The sequence below is a fragment of the Pseudoliparis swirei genome, chromosome 17, assembly GCF_029220125.1.
Source record: "Pseudoliparis swirei isolate HS2019 ecotype Mariana Trench chromosome 17, NWPU_hadal_v1, whole genome shotgun sequence".
In the NCBI taxonomy this organism is placed as follows: domain Eukaryota; kingdom Metazoa; phylum Chordata; class Actinopteri; order Perciformes; family Liparidae; genus Pseudoliparis; species Pseudoliparis swirei.
The window spans coordinates 11564061-11588378 of record NC_079404.1 but is presented as its reverse complement, the minus strand read 5'-3'; the positions used below and the strand labels follow the sequence as shown (position 1 = coordinate 11588378).

The 24318-nt window shown below is 40.2% G+C and overlaps 1 protein-coding gene across 1 annotated transcript in view; it reads right to left on the bottom strand.

Moving 5' to 3' along the window:
* khdrbs2 (KH domain containing, RNA binding, signal transduction associated 2) overlaps positions 1–24318 on the bottom strand; it is a 50428-nt gene that overhangs the window by 7096 nt on the left and 19014 nt on the right. Inside the window, exons 3-6 of the mRNA XM_056435965.1 lie at positions 19152–19268; positions 12690–12836; positions 7050–7177; positions 4692–4875 (exon numbers count right to left, since the gene is read on the bottom strand). Coding sequence (XP_056291940.1) covers positions 4692–4875; positions 7050–7177; positions 12690–12836; positions 19152–19268 — 576 coding nt within the window. The remainder of the gene's footprint in view (positions 1–4691; positions 4876–7049; positions 7178–12689; positions 12837–19151; positions 19269–24318) is intronic.

Below are 24318 nucleotides of genomic sequence, written 5' to 3'. Positions count from 1 at the left end.
AAATCTATACGGGAATAGTTCTAGATGACAGGTTTTAAACAAAACATTTTCAAATACAAGCTATCAGCATTTGCTGTTTTAATTTTTTATTACATTTTCTAACTGTACAAATAAGCAATATTAGGTAGAAGCAAAGCCGTACAACACATGTTCTGAATAATATACCTAAATTCAGCATCAAGTTCAAAGAAAACATAACAAAACGTTCATCATACTCTGATTCATCTCTCTGCTGACCTTAGTTTGACCCACAACACAGGCTGCATTCAGAGACAACAAGGTGCTATGTGTAAATAGCCTGGCTACTAATTAATGAGGCCTGATTCCTCAAGTTTGACTCATCTGTAAAAACAATTAACACCGGTCCTTTTTAACAAGGCGGAGGAAATAAATCAAATGTTAACATAAGGGTGGAGAGTGTTCGCTCAGTGTAATTAGGACAGCGAGAACCTAAAGGCCCTTAGCACTGTGCTTCATTATCAATTGACAACCTGTACGTCCCCTGGCAGTGACTGATCTACTTCGGGAGCAGCCTCTCCACAGAGCAGAATAGGGAAGAAAATGAGATTCGCAGCCTTTTGTCTCAGTATATAGATGCTGCTCTTCACTGCTTACCTGCAAATTCAATCAGCATGAACCTTTCGTTGTCGGTTAAACGCATATGAGTTTAGTTGGAAATATATATTTCTGTATCATGTTTAAATTTGAAAAATGGGCGCATGTAATAATTGAGATTGATCTTTTAGCTTTCAAGAATAGTCAATGAAACGATATAATATTCGTCACATTGGTTCAAGAAAGTAGAAAAAACAAAAGTACTTCTCAATCTTCAAATGTTCGATGTTGTAGTTGATATTGTGCTACTTCCCTCACACTGAGCTTCAGTCTCTGTTGATAAAACTGCCACTACCGGAGTTTTTCTTCTCTTAAATAATCAAGTGGAAGTGTGTGTCATACAGTACATCTATTTTAAAAAACAGGAGAGTTCTTCATGGACAATTTACATAATTAATCTAACAAATGTGAACTCAGCAGTGTATCTGAACCCATTGTTATTAAGCAATTACAGCAGATGTGCAAAAAGTTGGTATGAGAAACCACTCTCCTTTCAGATATATACAGGATCTCACGCATCTTTTATGTTCACAAAATAGATGATATGGGGAGAATTTTTACCACATTTCAAACGGGTGTCCTTTTGCTTTTTCCACAGTCGATAGATTAGATTTTTTTTTCTTCAAAGCCTCCCCAAGCTCTGTGTTTAATCACATTTTGGTATTTCCCACACTGCCTCGGTATGGTTGCAGGGCTCAGGTTTAAAAAACCAAGCTATACGTTTCAATTTTTACCAGCAAATTGTACAATTCATGGTCTGCTGTCAGAGACAGAATCCTGCATCACTCTCCAGATTCTTCTCTTCTATCTTCTGCTCCGACATTAAAAGATAAGATTTGATCCAGATGGGATTTGATCTTTAACATTAAACTGAGGCCATGGTCCCAGCCATACAACATGCCATCAATTACATCTTTAATCTCCCTTTTCATTTTCTTTACAGTCATTTTTACTGATTTCATTGAAATGTCTCACTGCTGCTCAGAAGGGACCAGTATGCACTCTGGGTTGGTTTCCCATTCAGAAGTGTCCATCCAACAGTTGTATTGAGTTTACATATAGTTCATATCACCACAGTGTTGGGTCTCTGTGTCCAACACTGCCACGCTTAGAGGATTCTGCGCCAGCAGTGAGCTGCATGCTTTGAACCGGCAAAGCCATTCTTGCGACTTGCCGAGGAAGCTTATGCAAATTGATGTATTTGTCTAATCAATGACATCGATTATGTCGACCAATTGACCGAGCCCTACTCTGAAGCTCGATGGCCACTGAGGGATGAGATAAATCAGGCTTGGCTACACAGGCAACACTTTTTAGTCTTAACTTGTTTTTGTTTCATGGAATTTGTTGAAAACAACACAAAGATAAAATACCTGTAGTGTTATCCTTTAACATCTTCACCAAAAATGAAGATGTCAATCATTTTGTACTTGAATTATTTCACAGTATCATGTCAAAACTCTGAGGAGTACAGCTCTGTTTTTGCTGCTGGCAAGGCTGTTTTTTATGGTTTCAGAGACAAGTGAAGTATTGCAGCACTCTGTGCACCTGAAAGGCTCACCCTTCCTGGAGTCATTGAACACATCTAATCAGTGTCTAAGTGGTGTCCTCCAGGCTATGTCTATGAGATTATTCAAGATAAGTGGTTTTGCCTTTCATTATATTCATATTGTAATTACATCATATATTGAGATATTGTGATTAACTCTGCTTTCTCAGAAAATCTGAATTGATTCAGAATTATTATAATACCACAGTGTAGTCAAATCAAAGATATTGTCTTAATTTGATTACTCTGAATTTGAGTGCATGCATGTAAACATAGACAATGTCTAGCTAGAAATATGTATTCATTGGTCTATTTATTAAATAACCAGAAAACCAGCTATATTGTTATCAAGAAAGGGAAAGACCGATATTGCTCCCAGACATTCCTGATAAAGACAGACAGACAATCGGAAAACATAATGCCTCTGGCCACGGCTGTCATGGAGGCATACGAATTATACATGATTACTTCCAGCTTCCTCATCCTTTTCATTTAAGTTTTAAATCAATACCACCCTTGATAAGATATTATTATGGATATTCTCACAGTATCACTTTTATGGAACAGACTGACAGTTTGACAGAGTCCATCGATCAACAATCTTTGGAGAAACATACTGGTACACGATACCCAGACACACTGCAGTGCTTTTTTCCTACAACAGACAAATACAAAATATAGCAACGAAGACACATCTATTGTTCATTTGTTTCTCAAAGACAAATACAGGATGTAGCAACAAAGGGAAATGTGTGATTGTGTTTCAGCAGGTTGTACAACATTGTGTAAGCTCATTGATTGAAAAAGAAAACAAACCAGGACCTTTTGTAGAAAGAGGTTGTGCTACATTCTGGAAATATTCTGAAAGGAAATTGCATAATATAGTAGGGGGGAAAAGAAACAAAGTGAGATATGCGGGAAGAAAATGTTCAGGACAAACTCATCTTTCCTTAATCCACTAGTCTCTGCGCTCCCGCCCTTCTTTCCAACCTCCAATTACAAAGAGAAGAAATGCCTCGCTTTCTACTGCTCAGAATATACAGGATCTACATCAGAACTCAATTTGGTTTGGTAATGAGACTGCGCTTGTGCATTTCCCCATGCAGACAGCCCAATCTTCAATTGCCAGCACACATGGGGGCTTTGCTTAGCAGCAAGGCTCTGAGGAAATAGACTGATAAAAGCGTTGCCTTTTTTCATTTGGATGAAACTTAGAGCTCACCGTGTGTCGTCTTTTCAAAATGACCTTGAGATATTCTCAAGATCTGAGGACAAACCAAACTTTTAACTCAAACCCGAGTATTTCTTTTTACGGTTTCCAGCATTATTTCAAGGGATGTAAACAAAGATGTGTCAGACAGCTGGTCAAGGTACTACGAATCTCTTCTTGCTTGTAAATGGAGCAGTCAACTTTTCACAATGCAGAGCTTCATGTGTCCAAAGGAAAGGAAAGTGACCAAATCGTTTGCTTATCTTATAGAGATGACTTTCTGACATTAGAATGTCAAGACTTTCTGGCATTAGCCCTTCTATTTCAGACTGTCGTCTAACAGAGTTTTTTTATTTTACTGGATGTTTTACCTCATCATGGAAGATCACATCCTACATTAGCTGCATTTACATTGACAGCCGTTGTGTTTACCAACATCAAACTAGATGAAATAAGCAATAGACATTGAAGTAAACATATGCTACGAAATATGCAAATAGTAAAAATAACTTAGCAAAGTTCCAGATGCACATCAGTTAGAAAAAGTAGCTATCAGGACAAGTGATGGACAGATTTGTCACAGCAAATAGAGCTGGAAGACGATAAATTGCAGCCCTCAATACAGTCAAGCGCTGTGGTTAAGGCCACGATCACGCCGTTGGCCACACTCAGAGGCCATACTTACCATAATAACACTTCTTTAGGAGCAACAGAAGTCAGAGCCACCATTTTGTACACTGCAGTTGATGTCATCACAATTTTGCATTTGTGTTGGAGAACTACAATGGCCTTCACGAAATGTAAATACAAGGAAGGCCAGTGTTTGGTCCGTTCTGGGCTACTGTAGAAACGGTGTAACATGGCGGACTCCTTGAAGAAGAACCACTCTTTATGTAGGTATGAAGGGCTTATTCTATTCTAATGCAAACACAGCGGTTATTAGTTTCATGTGATTATACACAACATAGTTATGCATATTATATTCCATTTCTACTAATAGATCCCCCACAACCTTGAAGTCAAGCAAGTTGATTTTATAATGCTGGTATAGATGTAAATCAAGGGTGGCTTAGAGCCAAAATCATTATAAAAACTTTGGTATGCTTTTAAAAGTAATTGAATAAATTAAATAATACATATATTTAATTAATTTCCTGCTTGCCCTAATTGTTCAAGTCCCTAAATGCCCTACCTCTCCGTGTAAAGAGAGACACCTCCAGATCACGTGTAAGGGGATTAAACAAGTCTGATTTACAACGCTTCAAGTCAAATTATTATCAGCTATACATTTCCCTGTGTGCAGAGGATTGGGCTTACGTAGTCGTCGTATGGTTCATGTGTCACGGCTAACAGCGGGGGCCTGTATCCGGCACCCCCCGCTGCCCCCCTGGCCCTCGGGGCTTTCCCCTCCCTCGTCAAAACAGCCGTGGGAAGTTTGCTGTGCGTCGCCGGCGCTGTCCCCCGAGGGGCGGCTGCACTCCTTCCTGTGCCTCTGTGGCCCCTGGCAAAGCAAACAAGCAGAACAACACAACATCAACTAGAACGGGCACTCGGTAGAGCGCATACCTTCGCATATCACAAGATTGGGCATTGAATTATGAACATTTTGGCATTAGTTGCATGCCAATTGGACAAAAATGTATCGTGCTATGGTAAAAAAAGAGTTTGACCTTTCCATGACCTTGACCTTGACCTTTGACCCAATTGATCCCAAAATCTAATCAAATGGTTCCCGGATAATAACCAATCATCCCACCAAATTTCATGCGATTCAAGAACATTTTGACCTGTTCTTGACCTTTGACCCGATCGATCCCAAAATCTAGTCAACTGGTCCCCGGATAATAAACAATCATCCCACCAAATTTCATGCGATTCGGTTCAATACTTTTTGAGTTCTGCGAAAGATTTTGACCTGTTCATGACCTTTGACCTTTGACCCGATCGATCCCAAAATCGAATCAACTGGTCCCCGGATAATAAACAATCATCCCACCAAATTTCATGCGATTCGGTTCAATACTTTTTGAGTTCTGCGAAAGATTTTGACCTGTTCATGACCTTTGACCTTTGACCTTTGACCCGATCGATCCCAAAATCTAATCAACTGGTCCCCGGATAATAAACAATCATCCCACCAAATTTCATGCGATTCGGTTCAATACTTTTTGAGATTTGCGAATAACACGCATACAAATAAATAAATAAATACACGGCGATCAAAACATAACCTTCCGGCATTTTCAATGCGAAGGTAATCAGGTAAATCCCTCTCATCGCTGCATATGTGCGAGGTTAGCTCAGTCACTGGGTGTCATACAGTGAAACCCAAATCTTGCAATTATCAGACGGCTCAGGAGTGTCACTTTGTGTCTTTGTCCTCTTTGCACACATGCCCGTGGGCCTGTATGCAGCGGAGTTCTTTCAATAACACGACGGAGCAGTGCCTCGCATGTGTTTGTCCGAAATCACACCTCCATCTGCCTGAAGACTCACAATGCACTCAGGTTGTAGTCAGAGGACATGGGCAGGCGGGAGGAATTTAAGGTGGATTGTTTCTTTAAAGGAGGTGTGACTGTCCAGTCGCAGAACCATATGAACACCACAGAGTTTGAAGGGTGGATTTAGCAGCGCAAATCCGTCTATTGTCTGCTAACTTAGCATTTTAACAGCAGCATAATGTAGGTGGGCTAGGAGAACATTTTTCCCTCTGGCACGTCCTTCACGAGCTCGCAGCCCATTGTGATCCACAAATATAGACACTCGAATTAGTGGTGCATATTTTTCATGGAGATTTACAATAATGGCTTATTGTTGCGCCATAAGGGGGAAATCTAGGCAGAGACGTGGTGGTGGTGGTGGTGACTTGAAATGTAAGCGTCCCATGTTACTGCAGGGTTTAGCTCATCCATATTTGCTATACCTGACCAGGCTGTCATGGACAACTGTACCTGCATGGTTACACCTGAGGGCCGCCATGTCTCAGGTAGAGACAATGTGCTCTCGGAACAAACTGGCTGAGGGCCGCGTTTCACACGAGCAGCTGCATGCATGGCAATGCCAATCCAATGCTCTCTAACATCTACGCTTTCCAGGAGCTGGTCCTGCATGCATCTTAAAACATCCTTAAGCTACAGAACGATACAAAACTATTAACTCCATCATGAGGTGTAAGAATGAATCACACCTTTGTATTCAATATTCAGATGTTTGACAGTGAACCAATTAATTTGAAATTCACCATGAAGGCGGCGACTTCCTTCTTCATTATTAAACCATGTATTCAACATTCACAACACTGCATACCAACATGTTGTTTATCATGTGTCGTATTGCAGTGAATAACCAATGTTGGGGCTTGACTACATTTGAGTGATTGCATAACTGATTTAATGGCAAAACTACTCAACCTGATATCAACAGTTGTATGATACTTTGATGATAAATAGCCCTTTTAAGTTCTGATCAGTGTGAAAGGTTAATACTGCAACTGTAAAGACGACAACATTTATCAATATAAGTCTTGACCTACGAGAAGCGTTTCAGAAGTGTTTTGAGAGTCCTTCATAATAGTAGTAACCTTCAGAAATGTGTGACTTTAAGATGCCCTTATTATTGTATTCACACAATACTCCGAGCCCTCTTCTTCTTCTTTCAGGGTATTGAGTACTTTACCCCGTGGACGATGTGGTTGCTGGTCGTACGCTCCTCCCCTGTGCACTCCTCCCTCTGCCCGACTCGTCGGAGCCATTGAGCAGTGAGAGCTCTCTTAGTTGCTCCTGTCTGATCTCGTCATTGTAGTCCTGCGGGAAAGAAAATACGGAATGGCTCAAAAACAAGGACATTTGTCTTCAAACAGCAGCAAATGTCACGAAATCAAAACGATCTTCATAACCACATGGCGTTGCTGAGCATTGAATACTCAGTGAGGACCTTTTTCTTTTGGTTTACGTTTGGAGACTTAATGCAGGGGAGGAATTAGTGATGTAGGACAATCAATAAATATTCCTAACAAAAAATTCATTGGTGGCAGTACTTTTTGTATGAAATTTTTTTTTTTAAAGGAAAAGATAAAAACATATTTTCTGTGAAGAGGTTTGCAGAAGTCGTGTGAAATATTGATAAATTGCCTTCCATGTGACTGGAAGACAAAATAACCAACAATTTCAGATTTCCAAATAATTTCCAAAACCTGTATTTTGAGAAGAGCAAGAACATAAAAAAGAAATAGCAAAACAACAACCTACTTCTCACTTTCAAGCAACACAAAAATATAGTCCACACACAGTCGGTAATTGACAGTTTCAACAACTTTGTAAGGAACATTGTTATCTTGTGATTCTGAACCCTTTTTTCCTCAACCTGTTATCAAACAGTATACGGATCAGTTTGCAGCAGATAAGGGAGTGGACAAAGCAATATTCATTATCTTGTCATGCTGACAGATAAACAGGCGTGTTTCTCAGAAACACTTAAGCAAAGCGCACATGATTTGATACCTCGGACAAACTGTTTTTATTTATTTTATTTCATAATGACGACAAAGCGACGGAGGCTACAACCAACTGTTGTCTGTGCTTTTGACAGCCACAGTTTGCGACTTGCTGGGTCTTTCTCGCTGTAGGACTGGGTGCCAGGTACTGAAATGAGAGCAAGAAAGCCTGAAATACTTCCATCAGATATTTGCAAATAAATAGTGGTCACTTTAGACAAAGTCGGACCAACAATTGTGTTGAAAGTGTGAAAGAATTTGTTTCCAAAAAATGTGAGACAGTTTAAGAGTTGAAAACAATGCTCCTGGTCTATATGAATCTTTTCAACATGGAGTGAATGACATTTTTGGGATACCGTTAATACGGCCAGTAAATTAACTGCACTGGGGCGACTGTGGATTAGGGATTAGCAGGTCAGTCTTTTTGTCTAGGGGTTGGTGGTTCAATCCCCACCATGGTCGATGTGCCCTCCAACATCTACGGTGTATGAAATGTAACATGATTGTAAGTCGCTTTGTATAAAACTGTCAGCTAAATGTAATGTAACATTAATTCATGAGGTATCATTCTGTGCAGAGTGCATTGATACATTCTCTATTCAAGGGAGATTACAGCTCACACGTACACTATATTCTCGGGTTTTGGTGAATTGTGTCACCCTTAATTTGCTTTAATACCTTCTTTTCATGCCACTCTGTGTATTCCCATTATATATCTATAAGCCCACATACACCACACTAAGTCATGAGGATATCACAGCAGAGTGTTTGCCCACTCTGTGATTTGCATGTTTGTCATTGGATGTAATCAGATCTTAAACAAAAGCCTACTTTTAGAATTCCATTATTATGTGTGACCAGTAAAGTTGTAAACTTGCTTATTCATACACATTGCACATGTCATACCCAACATCATTATTTGACTTATTGTCACAGTTCTGTCATTTTATAGTCATAGGATGTGTGACGGTTGACACACTGCACACATGTGCTTCTCCTGTTAATGAACTAATCGGGCCTGAAGTGTTCTGGTGGTTTGAAGGAGACTGGCAGGGCTTTTAATTGGAAAGCCTACAGCTTATCAAAAGCACAACAAATCTGCCAGAGCTTGTAAAAGTTGACTGGTGAAAGAGGCGTTAACACGAGTAGATAAACCCCCTGCTGAGACTTCTCGAGTCAGACTGTTTGCTCACTGGGATTAACTCTGACCATGCAGGACCTTCACAGAGGCACACGAAGAACGGCGATACCGACCCCTCTCGTGTGTGCGTCTACACCTGCTACACGTCTCTGTTGCTGGCTGCGTTTTCTTGACTTTACATCTCATTGATAAGGGTTTGTTGGACTGCCCCTATCTCCGTGGACAAACATACTACAACAAAAAAATGAATTCAACATTTTGAAAAATCAATCTCAATGGAAAAAATGTTGATCTCCTCTGAGACTTGAAGGCATCTAGTGATGTGATTTTACTGAGTCAATACATACCTCCATCAACATATAAAATAGATCAACAAACAAAGACATCAAATCAATCCCAGTTTTTTAATCAGACTTGGGGCCTTTATTTTATTACTAATATTAGAATCTGTAAAGGATTATTGACAAGTGAAGTGTTGGATGTGTAAACGTATGTAATGACCCTGAGGATGTAAGAGTCTGAGTTAGTGGGGTCCCAGGTTTTGTTGATAGGTAAGCAAAAGGACTGTTTGATAATGAGATTGCTAGTCTCACGTATGAAGATGTCGTACATATGTGTGTCAGAAGAGCTGAGAATTCCCTGGTGATAGACAGCATATTGATGAATTCAGAGTTATGCTGATGTGAGTGAACCAATTACAATATCCAACAGCTACAAAAATGTGTGTTGAAATGTATCTCGTGTTTGATCAGCTGATAAAAAAAAATCTCACAGTTTCGTGTCTGCACTGCTGGACGGGCAGAATTGCCAAGTGTGCAATACATCACGTTCCCGCTCTCAGCAGGCACGCAGCAAAATTGACAGGGACGCATGGTTTTACAAATATTCACTCGATGACAGCCTGGCACGATGATTTTGTTGAAATTCCCCAAAGATTATTGAATCTGTGTCAACTTCCAAATAGACAACATTGAGATCATTAAAATAGCAGCAAACAATGTGTTGCTATGTATTAGTGGAGTAATATGTCAACCTGAGGGGGAAATAAAGGCACTCTCTTTCTCTCTGAGTCTGTAGCCCGAGCTTCTCCTTGCTTTGTCGACATAGCCCACCACGCGTGCTGTCGATGTGCGTGGCGCTGGTTAGCTTGTGGCCGCCGCCCTCCGGTCAACACTGTCAGCATTTTCGTCACGTCTCTGCGCCGTTAGCTGAAAGCCGCGTCGGTGAGTGGATTGTTTTTAGGTGGTGGTTTGCAATGAGATCAATAGTGAAATAATATGTTGGAGACAACGTTAACTCCTCCAGCACACACCGTGTTCAAACACTAAAGAAGCTCTTCAAAGCCATCACAGTGCACGCTGTCCTGCGTAACAACGTAGCTCCTGAAAGAGGTTCTCAAAGCACATCAGGCCAGTGAACTCAACACTGTCTGGATCTTTGCTGAACATAAACTAAGTGTGTGACTCTGCAACACCAGGCCAATCTGGTTGGTGCTCAGGCTCTTTCTTAGTGATCATATGGATGGAACAGATTAGATTTAATTCAAACACAAGACAGACAGCGTTAATAGCATGTATATTTTTGTTTTGTCTTGAAATCAAATTAATACCACACATCTCGCTCCCTCTCTCCACTCCCTCTCTTGGCCCAAGATGAAGGCAACAAGCTCATCCAGCCGAGAGCAGAAGCTTCCGTCCTTCTCCAGTGGCTCTCACTCTCACCCTGCAAATATTGTATTCCACTGATTAGGTTCCTGTTTGCATAACTGTGAGCTGACAGCTCTGACAGCCTTTCTGCAGTCAGATTTAGTTTCACGGCAGATCTGAGGGCTCCCGCTTTCTCTTCAGTCGCTTTAGCGAGCGAAAAAGCTCAGTCAGACTTCTTGGCGTCCCGTGTGTTCAAATCCTGCTCAACACTAAATGAATAACACGCTAATGATTCATGTGATTGTGATTTTTTAAATAATTTTTATTTATACCAGAAGGTTTTACATAACAGAAGACAATAAAATGTATCTTGTTGTTTTTTGTCCTGTTTTGCAGATATGAGGTCAGGTTTTAGTGAAGACATATTTCTTCTCAGATATCATGGGGGCTTGCACATTAAAATGATTTTGGTTTGGTAGAAGATGAAGAACATTTGAGTTTTTGTTCAGAGAGGAGAGATGAAGGGAAGAAATGAATGCACCACAAATCCACAACCTCAGCTCACACACTGTGGTATCACTTCGATTGTCGGCTGCAGCCAGCAGTGTAAGTCATTTAACACGTCTTGGATTTTTCCCGCTGCATCACTTTGACCTGAGTTTGGTTTCTGGAGCATAATCTCACACTAGCAGTGATACATTGTCCTCTGGAGCGCTGCTAGTTTTCCTTATGGCAGAGAAAAGCAGGAGTGTTGCACACCAGTCTGCTCGAATCAGGAATCACAATTTTAGCAGGATCATAAATGTAGTCCGTCTTTCCACGTTGGCCAACTTGTATTTGGTCGGTCTACATTTCACATGCTTAGCCCAAAAATAATAATAATGTCAAATACATCTTTTAAAAATCGTTGACGTGTAAAATTGTTGCAGTTCCTTATAAATTGATCAAATGAACAAATTTAAAAAATAATTGTCTTTTGGAAAAAATAAGAATTTAGAAGTTGAATAAACAACACATTAGTGAACCCATGCTGATTATTTTTAACCAAACCACTCCCCAATAGCAATTCACTTGAAGTATCAATCTGATAACACAGCAACCATCCCCGCTCCTACAGTGAAGTCATAAAAACAAGAAACAGCAGGATGCACTTTCCACTTTCCACCAGAGGCAGCAAACATCTGTCACTATGGATACAGACAGATGCCTGTTGTGTTGCATTATGTGCAGTATATTTGCAAATCCATAATATCCCTAAAGCAGCAAGCATGTGCTATGAAATAGTTGGTATGGTCGTTATTTTTTATGTTTGTTATTGACATGCGGGCATGGTAAGCTGATTTTAGGGAAACGGATGTTTTCCCCTTTTCGAACGTCAATTAATATTCTGGGGTTTCTTGATGCAATAAAAAGCAAATGTAAGATCTGATTATGCAGCAGAACGTAACTTAAATTTATGTTTTTTCCCCTCAACATTCAGAATAATAAACCAGCATTGGATTCTTTAACAGGGCTTTCTTGTCCACAGTATTGATTTTAAGCCCTTTTGTCATTTAGTTAAATCGTCCTTTTGTCACCATGTATAATTAGTTCTGCTGGCATATTTTCACGAAATAAACTTTTGGCCGGCCTTAACTGTCTGTGCTTATCGAATGTGTGCACTATTAAATTTTTTTTAAATTACAGCTAATTATGTGTGTAGACTAATTAGAACATTTACAGCTTGAAATCAGCAAGAGGACATACAATGACATACAATTCATTAATGCCATAGTTCTCTGGGCTATAAGTTGATGGAGTCTTGCAGGTTGTTTTCCCATAATGCATTTTAATGGCTAAATACATAATGTTGTATTTGGAAATAAGGAAAAGCAGTGTTGGGTAGTGGTTGAAAAACAGATGACTTTACACAGATCTTCACAAACCCTGGATACTGTAAACACTTTGTGTCTGTAAGCCTGGTGGGGAAATAATCAAGTCAGCAATCATGTCGTTCATATACCACATGACAATTAAGAAAAAAAGATTACACTTACTGGAACGAGGAATTTTTTTATCTCCTCCAAAGCGTGACTCATGCGTGAATAGGCCTCTCCGGGTGGAGCGAAGACTTCAATCAAAACATGAAGATCATTCCTCAGATGGTCGTGTTTGGCCTCCCCGCTTTTCCTTAATTCTTCTTCCTGTGAAAAAAAAGAGCAAGTGAAGGATTTAAACTGTATTCCAAAATACATGTTAAATAACATTATAATATGGTGGTAATTGTAATTGTTTGGATTAACATGATGTAACTTTGCTTTTGTAAAACATTTACGTGCTCACGTGTCATCAAGTATTTTTTTGGAAGTCAATTTTCTTTATAGTGTTCGATAAGGAGATATCACAAGGTGCCTTTATCATATGCACCTCTTAACCCTTGTGTTGCCTTAGGGTCATTTTGACCTGAATCAATATGACACCCTCCCCCCGCTTTAGGATTAATTTGACCCCATTCAATGTTTAATGTCGGTGTTCTTTCGGTAGTCAACAAACAAACATAAAGTGCCTCACACTTAAACTTGGAAAACAATATTAATTCTAATAATTTTCTGGAGGTTTTAATTGCTGGCGTGAAATTGAACCCAAAGGGTAAAATATGTTAGTAAATATAAAGGTAACAGGAGGGTGAAACATTGAATCGGGTCAAAATGACCCAAAGGCGGGGGGAGGGTGTAATATTGATTCGGGTCAAAATGACCCTAAGGCAACACAAGGGTTAAAAACATGTCACAACCCACAGTATCATTTATGATTTAGCTCAAAACAAGAGTTACATGAGCAGTCACCACATTCCTCGAGAGGAAGACACCTTTTTCTCACACACATAAGAAATAACTTGACTTTGAGAGAAGGATTACAGATCATCGGACAACTACAGGAGAAATCGACTAACAGACCAGAGAGTAGAGCGTGGTCATAGACTCTGGCATCGGGGCGCTGTTCGGTATTTTCTTTGCCCCAATAGAAATTGCATTTTGTGATTTGTTGTGAAGACAGCTCTGCAGACTCGACTTCATAACAGCTCCCGGAAATATTTAAATGGTTTGACATCTTGTGACTCAGACATGGCAAAACAGTTCAAGTCATACATTTGTGGCCGCTTGTGCCTAAATGGATTTGAGGAAAAATCAAGGAGAAAAAATGACGGCAATAGTGCCCTTCAGAAGGAAATGATGCTGTGTTATCCGAAATTGCTATCACATACAGATTGAAGAGGGCTTGTGTCAGAGCCAGGCAGAGGCATAAGCAAACTACGCAGCTGCTGAGGGCCCTGTGGCAACCAAAGGCCCCCAAGAGCACCTGAAATATCCCACAAGAGAGCTTGACACGGACCAGGCGTCCCTATACGCTCACTATGCAAATTGTGTTGGGCCCCACCTCCCCTCTTGTCAAAGCAGGTGTCAATGTTCACAACTTTGATAGGATGCAGTGAAAAAAGATAAAAAAAACACCAAAAGTGTGAATTGGAGTAACAGCAATTAGGTAGCCTGGCGTTCTCGCCTTTCTGATATCAGCAAATAACAGTTAAGCCGCTGTAACTTGCAGTCCATCTGTCTCCTGTCTGTCGGTCCTGCTAACCAAGCTGCCAGTGCGTCTCTTGCTTCCTGCAGACTCTTCCAGGGCTGTTCTGTGACTTACTAAATTTATTATACATGATATACTCCTGCAGTGTTCCTAAACTGCAGCTCGGAAAAGATAGCCATGTCATGGGTGAACATGCGTTTACATGCGTTCATATGCGTGTGCATGAAATAATATTCCAGCAGCAGCCTCTATATGGACCAGTCCAGAAAATATGAGGGTGAGTTTGCCCTCCTTGTAGGTGCACATCATTTTAAAATGAGACAGCGGTTATCTAGTCTCACAATCCAGGTACAGGTACAACTCTGGATTATACAAGATGGACAGCAGATGTTGATGATGCAGGGCGATATAGAGGCATGCACAACTCTCAGCAAAAAAGAATGAAAAAACTTATTCAGCCAAGCCATAATATAAACAGTATAATGTATATGTAGTGGGGAACGCATAGGAGTTTGAACGCAGCCCTTAGGCTGGCTCCCAATCAGCGGCAGTATATAAAGCCACCTGTTGCCATTGCCTCACTCCCTCCTGGCCTGACCTCGCTCTTGGTGAGTGCAAAACATTCTTTAGTTACACTTTTTGATAATGTTTTGCAGCATAGAGGTACCTTTAATCTCTGTTTACCATTCACAGGTTCACCTGCTGCTGTTTTAGCCCCACTTGTTTTCCTGTTACTATTTTATCCGTTTTGCTGTTACTATTTTACTTCTTTTTGCATTGTGTTGTTGCGGTTCATTGTTTTTGCATGTTTTGGGCTTTTAATTGTTTTGTTTTAAATCATCTTAATTTCTTGCAATATACATTGATTGGGATTCTTTTAAAACTCGTCTCTGGCCTAATAATGGCAGTGTCCTTACAATTAATTTATATATTTGAGTTGTAAACTTGCTTAGGGTGCAAGGCCCCAGTGGCGTTGTTGGTCTCTTTCATTTCCCCCTTCCCTGAAGGCCTCGCCACATATAAAAGGAAATCTGGGGGATCCAGTTTGAATGGGCCTGATATAGCTGATTAAATTAAACATTAATTAATTAGTGTTGTTATTTAGAACTTGCATGTTCTATGCTTTATAAGTTTGTGAACAGAGGAGATGCTGGCTCATCAGCCAGTACAAGCACAGACTGAGCTGATCCACATCAGGTGTGCCAGCAGGACAAACAAAGCAAGGACCCCTGGTAGAGGTAAGGAATGACATGTTTGATCAATAAAACCAGACACTCGGAGAGCCCTCTGCCGAGAGAAAGGAAAGAGAAATGATGGAGACAAACAGCAGATGCAGTGCCATTTCTGTTTCTACATTCAGATTACGCTCTGAACTTCTAAGGAACATTCAAATTGAAAAGTTGTTTGGCCATGTTTTCAGATTCACTTCATCTAATTACAAAATTCCCAAACACAATATTATATAAATGTTGCAAAATTAAAACATGATGAATGTCACATTAAAGAACATTTCTCTGAACTTCTCATTTTGCTGGATTCATGTTTATGGAAGCTCCTTAGTGTGTTCAGTTCAATCACAAAACTTCAGTTGCATGATTCCTTCCAGCAACCGAGCTCCACAGGATGGATGGTAAAAAAAGAGAGAAAAATTAAGAATGCAATGAGGTGTTCAGTTTGGATTTGCAGGATTGATAAAGCAAGTCTCCAACAAGGCACTGGAGTAAACAAAAGGTGTCCATCCAAGCTCCTCATGAGGGGCCGCTGCCTGGGGCTTCACACTGGCTTAAAAGATGGAACGTTCTGTAATATGACTTGGAGCCAGTCCTAACTGTGTTAAAAAAATAATAATTCTTTGAACGCGTTTTCATTAATCCTGGTCTGGAACAATTGGGTGTTGAGTGCTTTGCTCAAAGAAACCATGAAGGTGGCTGTTAAGAGAGGCGAGAGTGCCACTCATCCAGCCATTATGGTTCAAACGTGTGTCCTTGCATCACAGTTCCCTACCCTCAAGTAGAAATTTAAAAAATCACTTCTCAAATTTCAGCAGGCTTCACATTCACTGTCAGTCACTATGGATCAAATCAAAAGGTTCTTGTGGGCGGAGGATCGTGTCTCTGAGATGTTTTACAGCAGGAGCAGCACACAGAGAGAGAGAGCTATACACCAGTTATAATCAGTCAATATTGGAAATTTGCACTGCTATAAGGACTTTAGGAACTCAGATATAATATTATCTCTAAAACTTTGCAGTGTTTTGTTTCTAGAAGGAGAAGGGTGGAATGAGAACTCTCTCAATGTGTTATAGAGACCATATGGTGTGATATGTGTGGGTGGGCTCCTCTAACGCAAACTTCCAAACATGAGAAATTAGCTTACGGAAAGACAAATGCACCCTACCGACGAACTGGGTGAGCTGGCAGATGTGTGAGCTCGTAATGAGACTTCTGCTACGTGAGAACCACACTGCCTCGTAACCAGCCGGCAAGAGTGGCAGACCTTTTAGGTGTCTCATCAGTGTCCTTCAGACTTTGCCCAGACTGAACATCAGATCGTAACGCAGCCGGATGCTAACTCATCGTGCTTGCTGTACAGTGCAATGTCACAACCTAATCACTGCAAGCAAGTAAACTGTGATTTTGCACACAGTTAGTCCACCTCTTCATTTAATTTTACACACGCAAGTTAATGCAGCACACAAGTAAAATGAATAGACTTAGTGGCAGGAAGTTTTAAATGAGCTCTTGCTCCGGCCAAGGCACATTCAGAAATGTGATGGTAAAGAAACGTCTCACTACCTTTGGCCTTTGTTGGAGTACAGACTTTCTGCCTCACAATTAGGTCAAAATGGAAATGTTCGCAATAAATGTTTTACCGGTAATTTCTAATTCTGAAGCTGCACAATTGTGGAAAAATATGGAAATTTAATAAGATGTCATATAAAAGCTTAGTCATCCAGAAGATTACATAAAGCTTTTTTTACAGGCGCTACAATTAAATTCTGATATAACTACATTATAAAGCAGTTTCAGTAAAAGGTTCTTACTTCAGTTTTTCTATACTTTGTTAGTGCACTTACTGTAGACACATGTAGGAACTGCGGCTACTCCATTTGATAAAGATGCTCTCTCAAAGGTCAAGAAGGAACTTTTCATCTCACTTATTCATCGATTGAAATGGTGTTTCTTACTTTTGAGAGAAATTGTTATATTTAGCTTTACAAAGTGTCAAAGCTGGGAATAACTAAAATGCATAATTAGCTCCTAAAGTAAATTTCATGACTACTGGACAAACTCCATAGTAGCTACTAAATAGGCAGTGATGTGAGATTATTTTCCCAACTAAACTACCTTTAATATTTAATAATTCATTACTTTGCATTCATAAACTGCCTTTAATATGTACAAATGACCACAAGAACCACACTCATGTGTTTAATCCTGCAATAACTGATATTGTGGCCGCCGTGGGAGCGCTGAAACGAGTTGTGAACGCAACATTGAAACATCAACAGCATATTTCGAGTTGTGTTTCTGCCGCCTGATTAACAGGTTCTGTCTCTTTTAGCTCTGCCTTGGGTCTCTAACAAATCCTAAAAGAGAAATCTGTTAAGTTACTGCTAAACAATGAGCTGAAACTAGGTACTATACAGCTCTGTAAAGCCAACGGGAGCTGCATATCCAGGTGGACATTTCACAGGGGAACTCTTCCACGTTGTTATTTGAAACTTTTTTAATTATATATATATCACATATATATCACAAATTTGTAATTATAAATATATATCACAATTTGTGGGGATTGGTGTTTAGTTTTGTGAATAAATATGCTGTGGCTTGCATTATGAAACAGTTGTCTGCACCATCCCTCTGTTAAACACAACCCAGGACCCCGCCCATCGTATATTGTTCAGAGCTACATGGGCCGGGGGTTACAGTAATATTTAATTCCACAAACCAGACGTGACGACAAAACTCGGACCAAACGGTATACGAAGCCACAGTGGGAAAGAGACGAACAGGGTTTACATACACAGGCAAGGTGGAGGTGATTGGACAACGGGGAACGAGACACAGGTGGACACAATGAGGGCGGGACCAGTAATCACACAGAAGGAAACAATCAGGACCAGGGCAGACAATCACATGTAATAGTCATTTTAGCTGCAGCTCTGACACTGCAAACAGGCATGCAAACAATCTCATATGAGTCTGAACAAGCCCTGCTTTTATCCTATTTTGAACTGAATTAGCTACCTTGCTTCTTCAGAATATGTAGTTACTGGTTGTATAGTTTTTTGGAATAAAATGTTACTTTTGTAAAGGCTTCAACATCACAGGCATCCAACTGCAGTGAAGGATTTCTACTTCACGGGTATAGCAAGAAGGAAACAATCAGGACCAGGGCAGACAATCACAGGGAGACAGATGACAAAAGGACTTCAAAATAAGACACAAGACACAAACTCCGGGTCGTGACAATTCTCTTGACTTATTGATTTGAAGCTCCGGTTTCACCAAAGAGGTGGTAGTAACACTGCAAGTGTTTCGTCATGTTGAGATGTCTGAATCTGAGCACTGTAACTCTATAGCAGCGCGTTGAGACCTGTTAGGAGCGTGAACATCAGATCCAGCAGACTGTGAACATGCTCGGATAAGTTTGCCTCCAGGGGACCGCAAGTCAGCAGGATTAATGACTATGGCAAAGAAATTCATTACTTTGGATTACTAATTTACTTTTACAGAATAGCTATTAAACAACGTGCAGACAAACTTTCCTATTTTCTCCTACATATGTTTGTCAACTGAAAGCTATTCATTTTAATCTGGCTGTTATCCATCTCTCTTAAAGCTCAGATGTTGGTTAGAACATTCTTCTGCGCCTTTGCTGGAATTTCAAGTGCTTTCCTTCTGTAAATATCCATATCAATATCTTACCTTGCCTTTATCCCTCATGGACCCTTTGCCGAGGATGGACATCTTCACTCCAGTCTCCTCTTGTAATCGTTTCATGGAATTTCCCCGTGGTCCCAGCAGCTTCCCGACAAAATTAAACTGTGACACAGGAGAAAAGAAGTATGCCTTATCAAAGTGTTCAACATATGTAAGAAGAGATCAACAAATGCAAAAGATGACTCAAGGAAAGATGCATGTTTCTTCTTGGAAGACAGATATGTTGGATGTAAAAAGAATTAGATCGGTTTGGAGAAAAGGTTAGCCAAAAAAGATGTTGGCCAAGCTTTGTATCTAATATGTACAAGCGGATCCAAGAATGTACATGTCTTTAAATTAGTGCTGTGAAAAATAACGCGTTAACTCAGTTAATTAAATTACAGGTTTAACTAGTTTTTTTTTTTTTAACGCATGCGCAGAATGAGCTTCCAATCCGTCTGTTGTTGGTCGTCTCGAACCAGCAGCATGTCATTCTGTCTCTACGTGTCGCGTTAACACAACTCCGATCTCGCCCCCTCCCCCCGTCAACAACTCTTCTCGGAGCTCTTGCTTGTCTTGAGAGCCCTGCAAATGTATATATGTGATTAATCATGATTAATCCACAGAAACCTGTGATTAACCTGATTAACAATTTTAATCGTTTCACAGCCCTACTTTAAATGTTACCAAGGTCTGACTGAAGTAACTTCAATAAGTCAATTCAGCCTTAGTTTACTGAACTTTGTATCTCTAAATGATAATTCAGTGATCAAAATTCACATAATCATAATCTAAGATAAGACTTCATATTTCCAAATGGATTATCTCAATATTAACCCTCTCAATGTCATATCTCAGGAACTCTATAGCTGAAACCAACAATGTGAAGGGAAATGCAATTGACACCCTTGAGAGACTTTTAAAACCCAGACTGGGATACACAGTCTGACTGTATACACATCTTCATATCATTACCAATATATGGTCAACATTGTTTCCCTGTTGCAGTCTTTGGACATCTATTATTGATTATTATTTAGTATTCATATAATTTTTGTATTCATATTATCTTACTTGTGTAATCATTTTATATTTCATTTTCATGTCAACATTATTCATTTCCAATGTTACAGATGATTTACTTTCTATTAAAAAATCTACATTGTATCCCCATTAAAAAATAAGATGTTTTCTGACCATTAGTCATTTCTTATCAATACAATCTCAGATTCCATTCACCATTCATCAAGTGAGAAAAAGCTGTAATGTAGCCTGTGATAGATCAATAGAATTGTGTTCCAAGTAGGGCATTAATTGTGAATTGGACTCTCATCTGCGGTCCAGCTTTATGTATCCATTCGTTTACCTGAACTGTGCCCTCACTAGTCATGTTTCTTATTGCCGTTTAGGGTCATCCATGTCATGCTGAGGAAAAAAGATAAGGGACCATGGGCTCAAACCAATAATGTGCCTGAGAGCGTTCCAGAGGTCAGGACTCAGATAAAGTCTGAAAATAATTAGTTTCTTCCCAGTGGGAAATTAATACTATCCAGATGACAAATCAGATTCAAGCTGTGGGCTCTGACTATCACTTCCCGCTCACTGTGCACCAGCTAGTGTTCATGTTGAGAGAAGAAGCTCTGGGTTGTTGAAGGCCCAACGCTGCTCAGATTAGTGGTGATTAATCCGAGAGGTGAAACTCACAACTGTAGTCCTATGGGTCGTTTCTGAAGAAAATATGAGCAGGAGATCAACAAGAAAACAAGAGAAATGTTTTCTTGAAACAAGCCGACGAAAGCTACGTGTCCTATCTCGCACACCATTTTTTTAATTGTATGAAATGGTTCGACCATCCAATGTTTGCTGCTGTGTGAGACCACCTCCAGAGCTGAACAGGTGGTCAGCCGCCCACCACAACACACTCTGGCCAACTCTAAAATGACATTAACCTTTTCACAAAGCAGCTTCTCCCATTGTGGCTGAGTGGATAATAACTTAACATTGCCAGCTGTGTGGCTGCGACAACTCAACTCTGATAAATGCACACTCAGCTTATTTCATGAACAGCATTAACATCACGAGTGAGCGCTACGTCTCGGGTTAGAGAGGCGCCACGAGACTCAAAGACGAGACCTCTTTTAAAAAATCCCTTCTGCCCTTGCCTGTCCTCTGGACTGAATGATTAAGGCACCTTGTCGTACGCCTTTCTTCACAGGCGTTGCTCTGACAGGACTATCCTCTAGCTGGCAGGGAGCTTGAGAGCAGATGGTCGTTGCGGCTAAGTTGAGAACGCTCTCGCTGGGCGGTAGAAGAAGAAGTGGCCTGCTTTCATTACGCTAATGAATGTCTGGAGCCACTCTGCTGCTCCATGGCGAGCAATTTGGGCTTTAGAAAGGGGCACGGTTCGCTGTTAAATGAGGTTTGAAATGATGCACTGTGCCCCCTGCAGTCTCAACACTGATAGCTATGTGTTGTGAATACAATAATCACGCACAAAGAGATGTTGAACAAATAAAATAGGTGCACTTATCGACTGATTTGTACTTCACAAAGTGTAATTTCTACATGAAGGACAAACATTAAAAGATTTTGCGCAGGATGAATTCAATATCTCCGTATTCATTCTGAGGTGTCATTTTGATATAGTTCCATAAGTCTACAAGGAGCAGGAGATGAAGGTTGAGTCACGTCTCACTAATGTGAACCTACACACCGTCTAATGCAGCTGAGCAGAGCATCCTTCACAACATCCTCAATGACTGAGGCCTCGGGTCCTTAGTTGTACGTTTGAACAAGATGATTATAAAAAATATATCTCTTGACAACCAGCTCAATGCACTGCACTACATGATGAAACACAAAGCAAAGGCAGGAAACTCAATAATATAAAAAAACATCAACAAATTATTTCCACCCACAAAGTTGTCTCTCAAATATGAAACGCAACACTATCCCTATCTTTGTTCCTGCTCCAAGCAATTGTTATTATAACGGCCTTTAAAAAATCCACTCTGTCTAATTTGAATAGTACAAATTCTGCTGCTGGTGTCTGGTTTTCATTAATGAGATTGACTTCTGCAAAACTCTATTTAAAATGACAATAGGAAAATATTTTGGCACAAAAGAAAAAGTGAGTACAGAAGAAAGGGTTATTTTATAGTTGACACGTTTCATTGTGGTTGTTCTCTGTATTCAATGACTGGTGTTACCTGGTGTTTTAGAAGCACACTGACTTTTTTTAAACATGTAATGCACCACAACATCCCTGAGCTAAGGTTGTTAATATTAATAAAGGCTTTGGTGAGTGAAGTCTGACCACAAACGGCTTTTCTTATACATAATGTACAACAATATAACCAGTGCTGTCTATAAGATGGTTTATTTATTTGATGAAATAAACAATGCTTCTGCTGCAGGCTGTAGCTTTTTATCTTTATTTCATACCCCGTCAGTGCCCGACAAGACCCGAGATCTCTGTGAATGCACAGTAACATGCCAGCACACAATACTGTTTTCAAACACACATGATACATGTCCATATTTTATACTTTAACGCTGCTAAATTTAAAGTAATCAAAGTAGGCATAAAAGAAAAGGTTCATAGAAATCATGGACATCTTGAAACTTCAGAACCTAAACTTTGTTGAGGTACTGTTGCAATGCAGAACTAATAACACACACAAAAAATTCGGCTTTTAAGTTTGAAAATGTGCACAGTGGCCACCTTTTTAATGCAGTTCGCTGGGGCCAGGCCAGATTTGCAGATGTCCTGGGGCGCACACCGCCAGGTTAGCGAGCTGTGCTATTGGGGAAGTCCAGCATCTGTCTGACAGGAGGATTAAAGCCTCAGGTAAAGGCTTATGCTTTAATGACAGCTATGGATGACTGGGCTGTGAGTGTGTCAGAGGAGTGTGTCCTCTCAGCTCCACAGACCATTAAGGAAGCAGAAAGGAGGAGGTGTACCGTTCACCTGGTTCAGTGTATCATTATGTTATGACTTTGCGTTACAGCTGTTGTCTTAGGTCAGGGTGTTGTCTGTGTTCAAGATAATATCAAAACAACTTCAGTATTCTTTAATATTCACAGTTGCAATGCATTTCACAGAAAGAAAAAAAATTGAAGTTAACATGATCAGGTCCCCGCACCTTCGTGCACGCTGGGTCCATCAACTGATGCAAAAAGAAAATGGCTAAATTACTGTAGCGTAAAAAATGTCCCGGTATTTTACAGTTTTGTGGACAAATGCTGCAAATGTCATGATAATAGGCCCGATGTTTTTTAAGTTATGTGTATTGATGTACAAAGTCACACACCGTGTAATTTAATTGGTCCATAGCTTTTCTTCTAAATGGAGCAAAATCAAAGTCGGTGTAACGAGTGGTGGAAGGACCCAAATGCAATACAACGGATGTGACAGTGACTGTGAGTGAAGCTGGGTCTTGTATACTGAATGGAGTAGGTGCAGCAGAGTGAACAGGTGAGTGTGATAGCGCTGACGAGGTGGGTGTGACTAACAGGTGCACAGAATGAGCTGACGAGGTAATACAGAAGGTAGTGAGTACAGAAGAGTGAGCAGCTGAGAGTGATGGAGCTGACGAGGTGTGACCGACAAGTATACAGAGGAGGCTGATGAGATGGGTGTGACGAACTGGTGCAATGATTGAGCTGAGTAAGTGTGTTCGAGACCGAGTGGCAGGAGGAAATGGAAGCTGAACCGTGACAGTAGGTTTAGCTTTATGGTGTAATCTTTTGTAAACAGAAGTAGCTGGGTGTGTATGTCGAAATGTCCATTTTGTCATGCATATAATTTAAAATTTGAAAAATATGATTTTTCTTTTGCATAATAAGGCCCTCACAACTGCGATTCAATGCGAAATAACAATAATTCTCGCGATTTCAGTCGGACCGTCGCGGCCGACAGTTGGACAGTGTTCAGTTCCTTATTGTGTGTTCATTCCTACAAGATCCCTTTCCCACCCAACATCTTCATCACAACAACATATAAGAATCCCCATACATAAACCCTGAAGTGTCACACTGGGCCCTATTTCTCGTACCTGGCTAACGTAGTTAGCTGGATAATTTTCAGGATAAGATAACACAAGTCAGGCTTTTCGGTTCCACGAAGCAAGTTTGGCAAAATCACCATAGCAATACATCCACAAATTTGAAC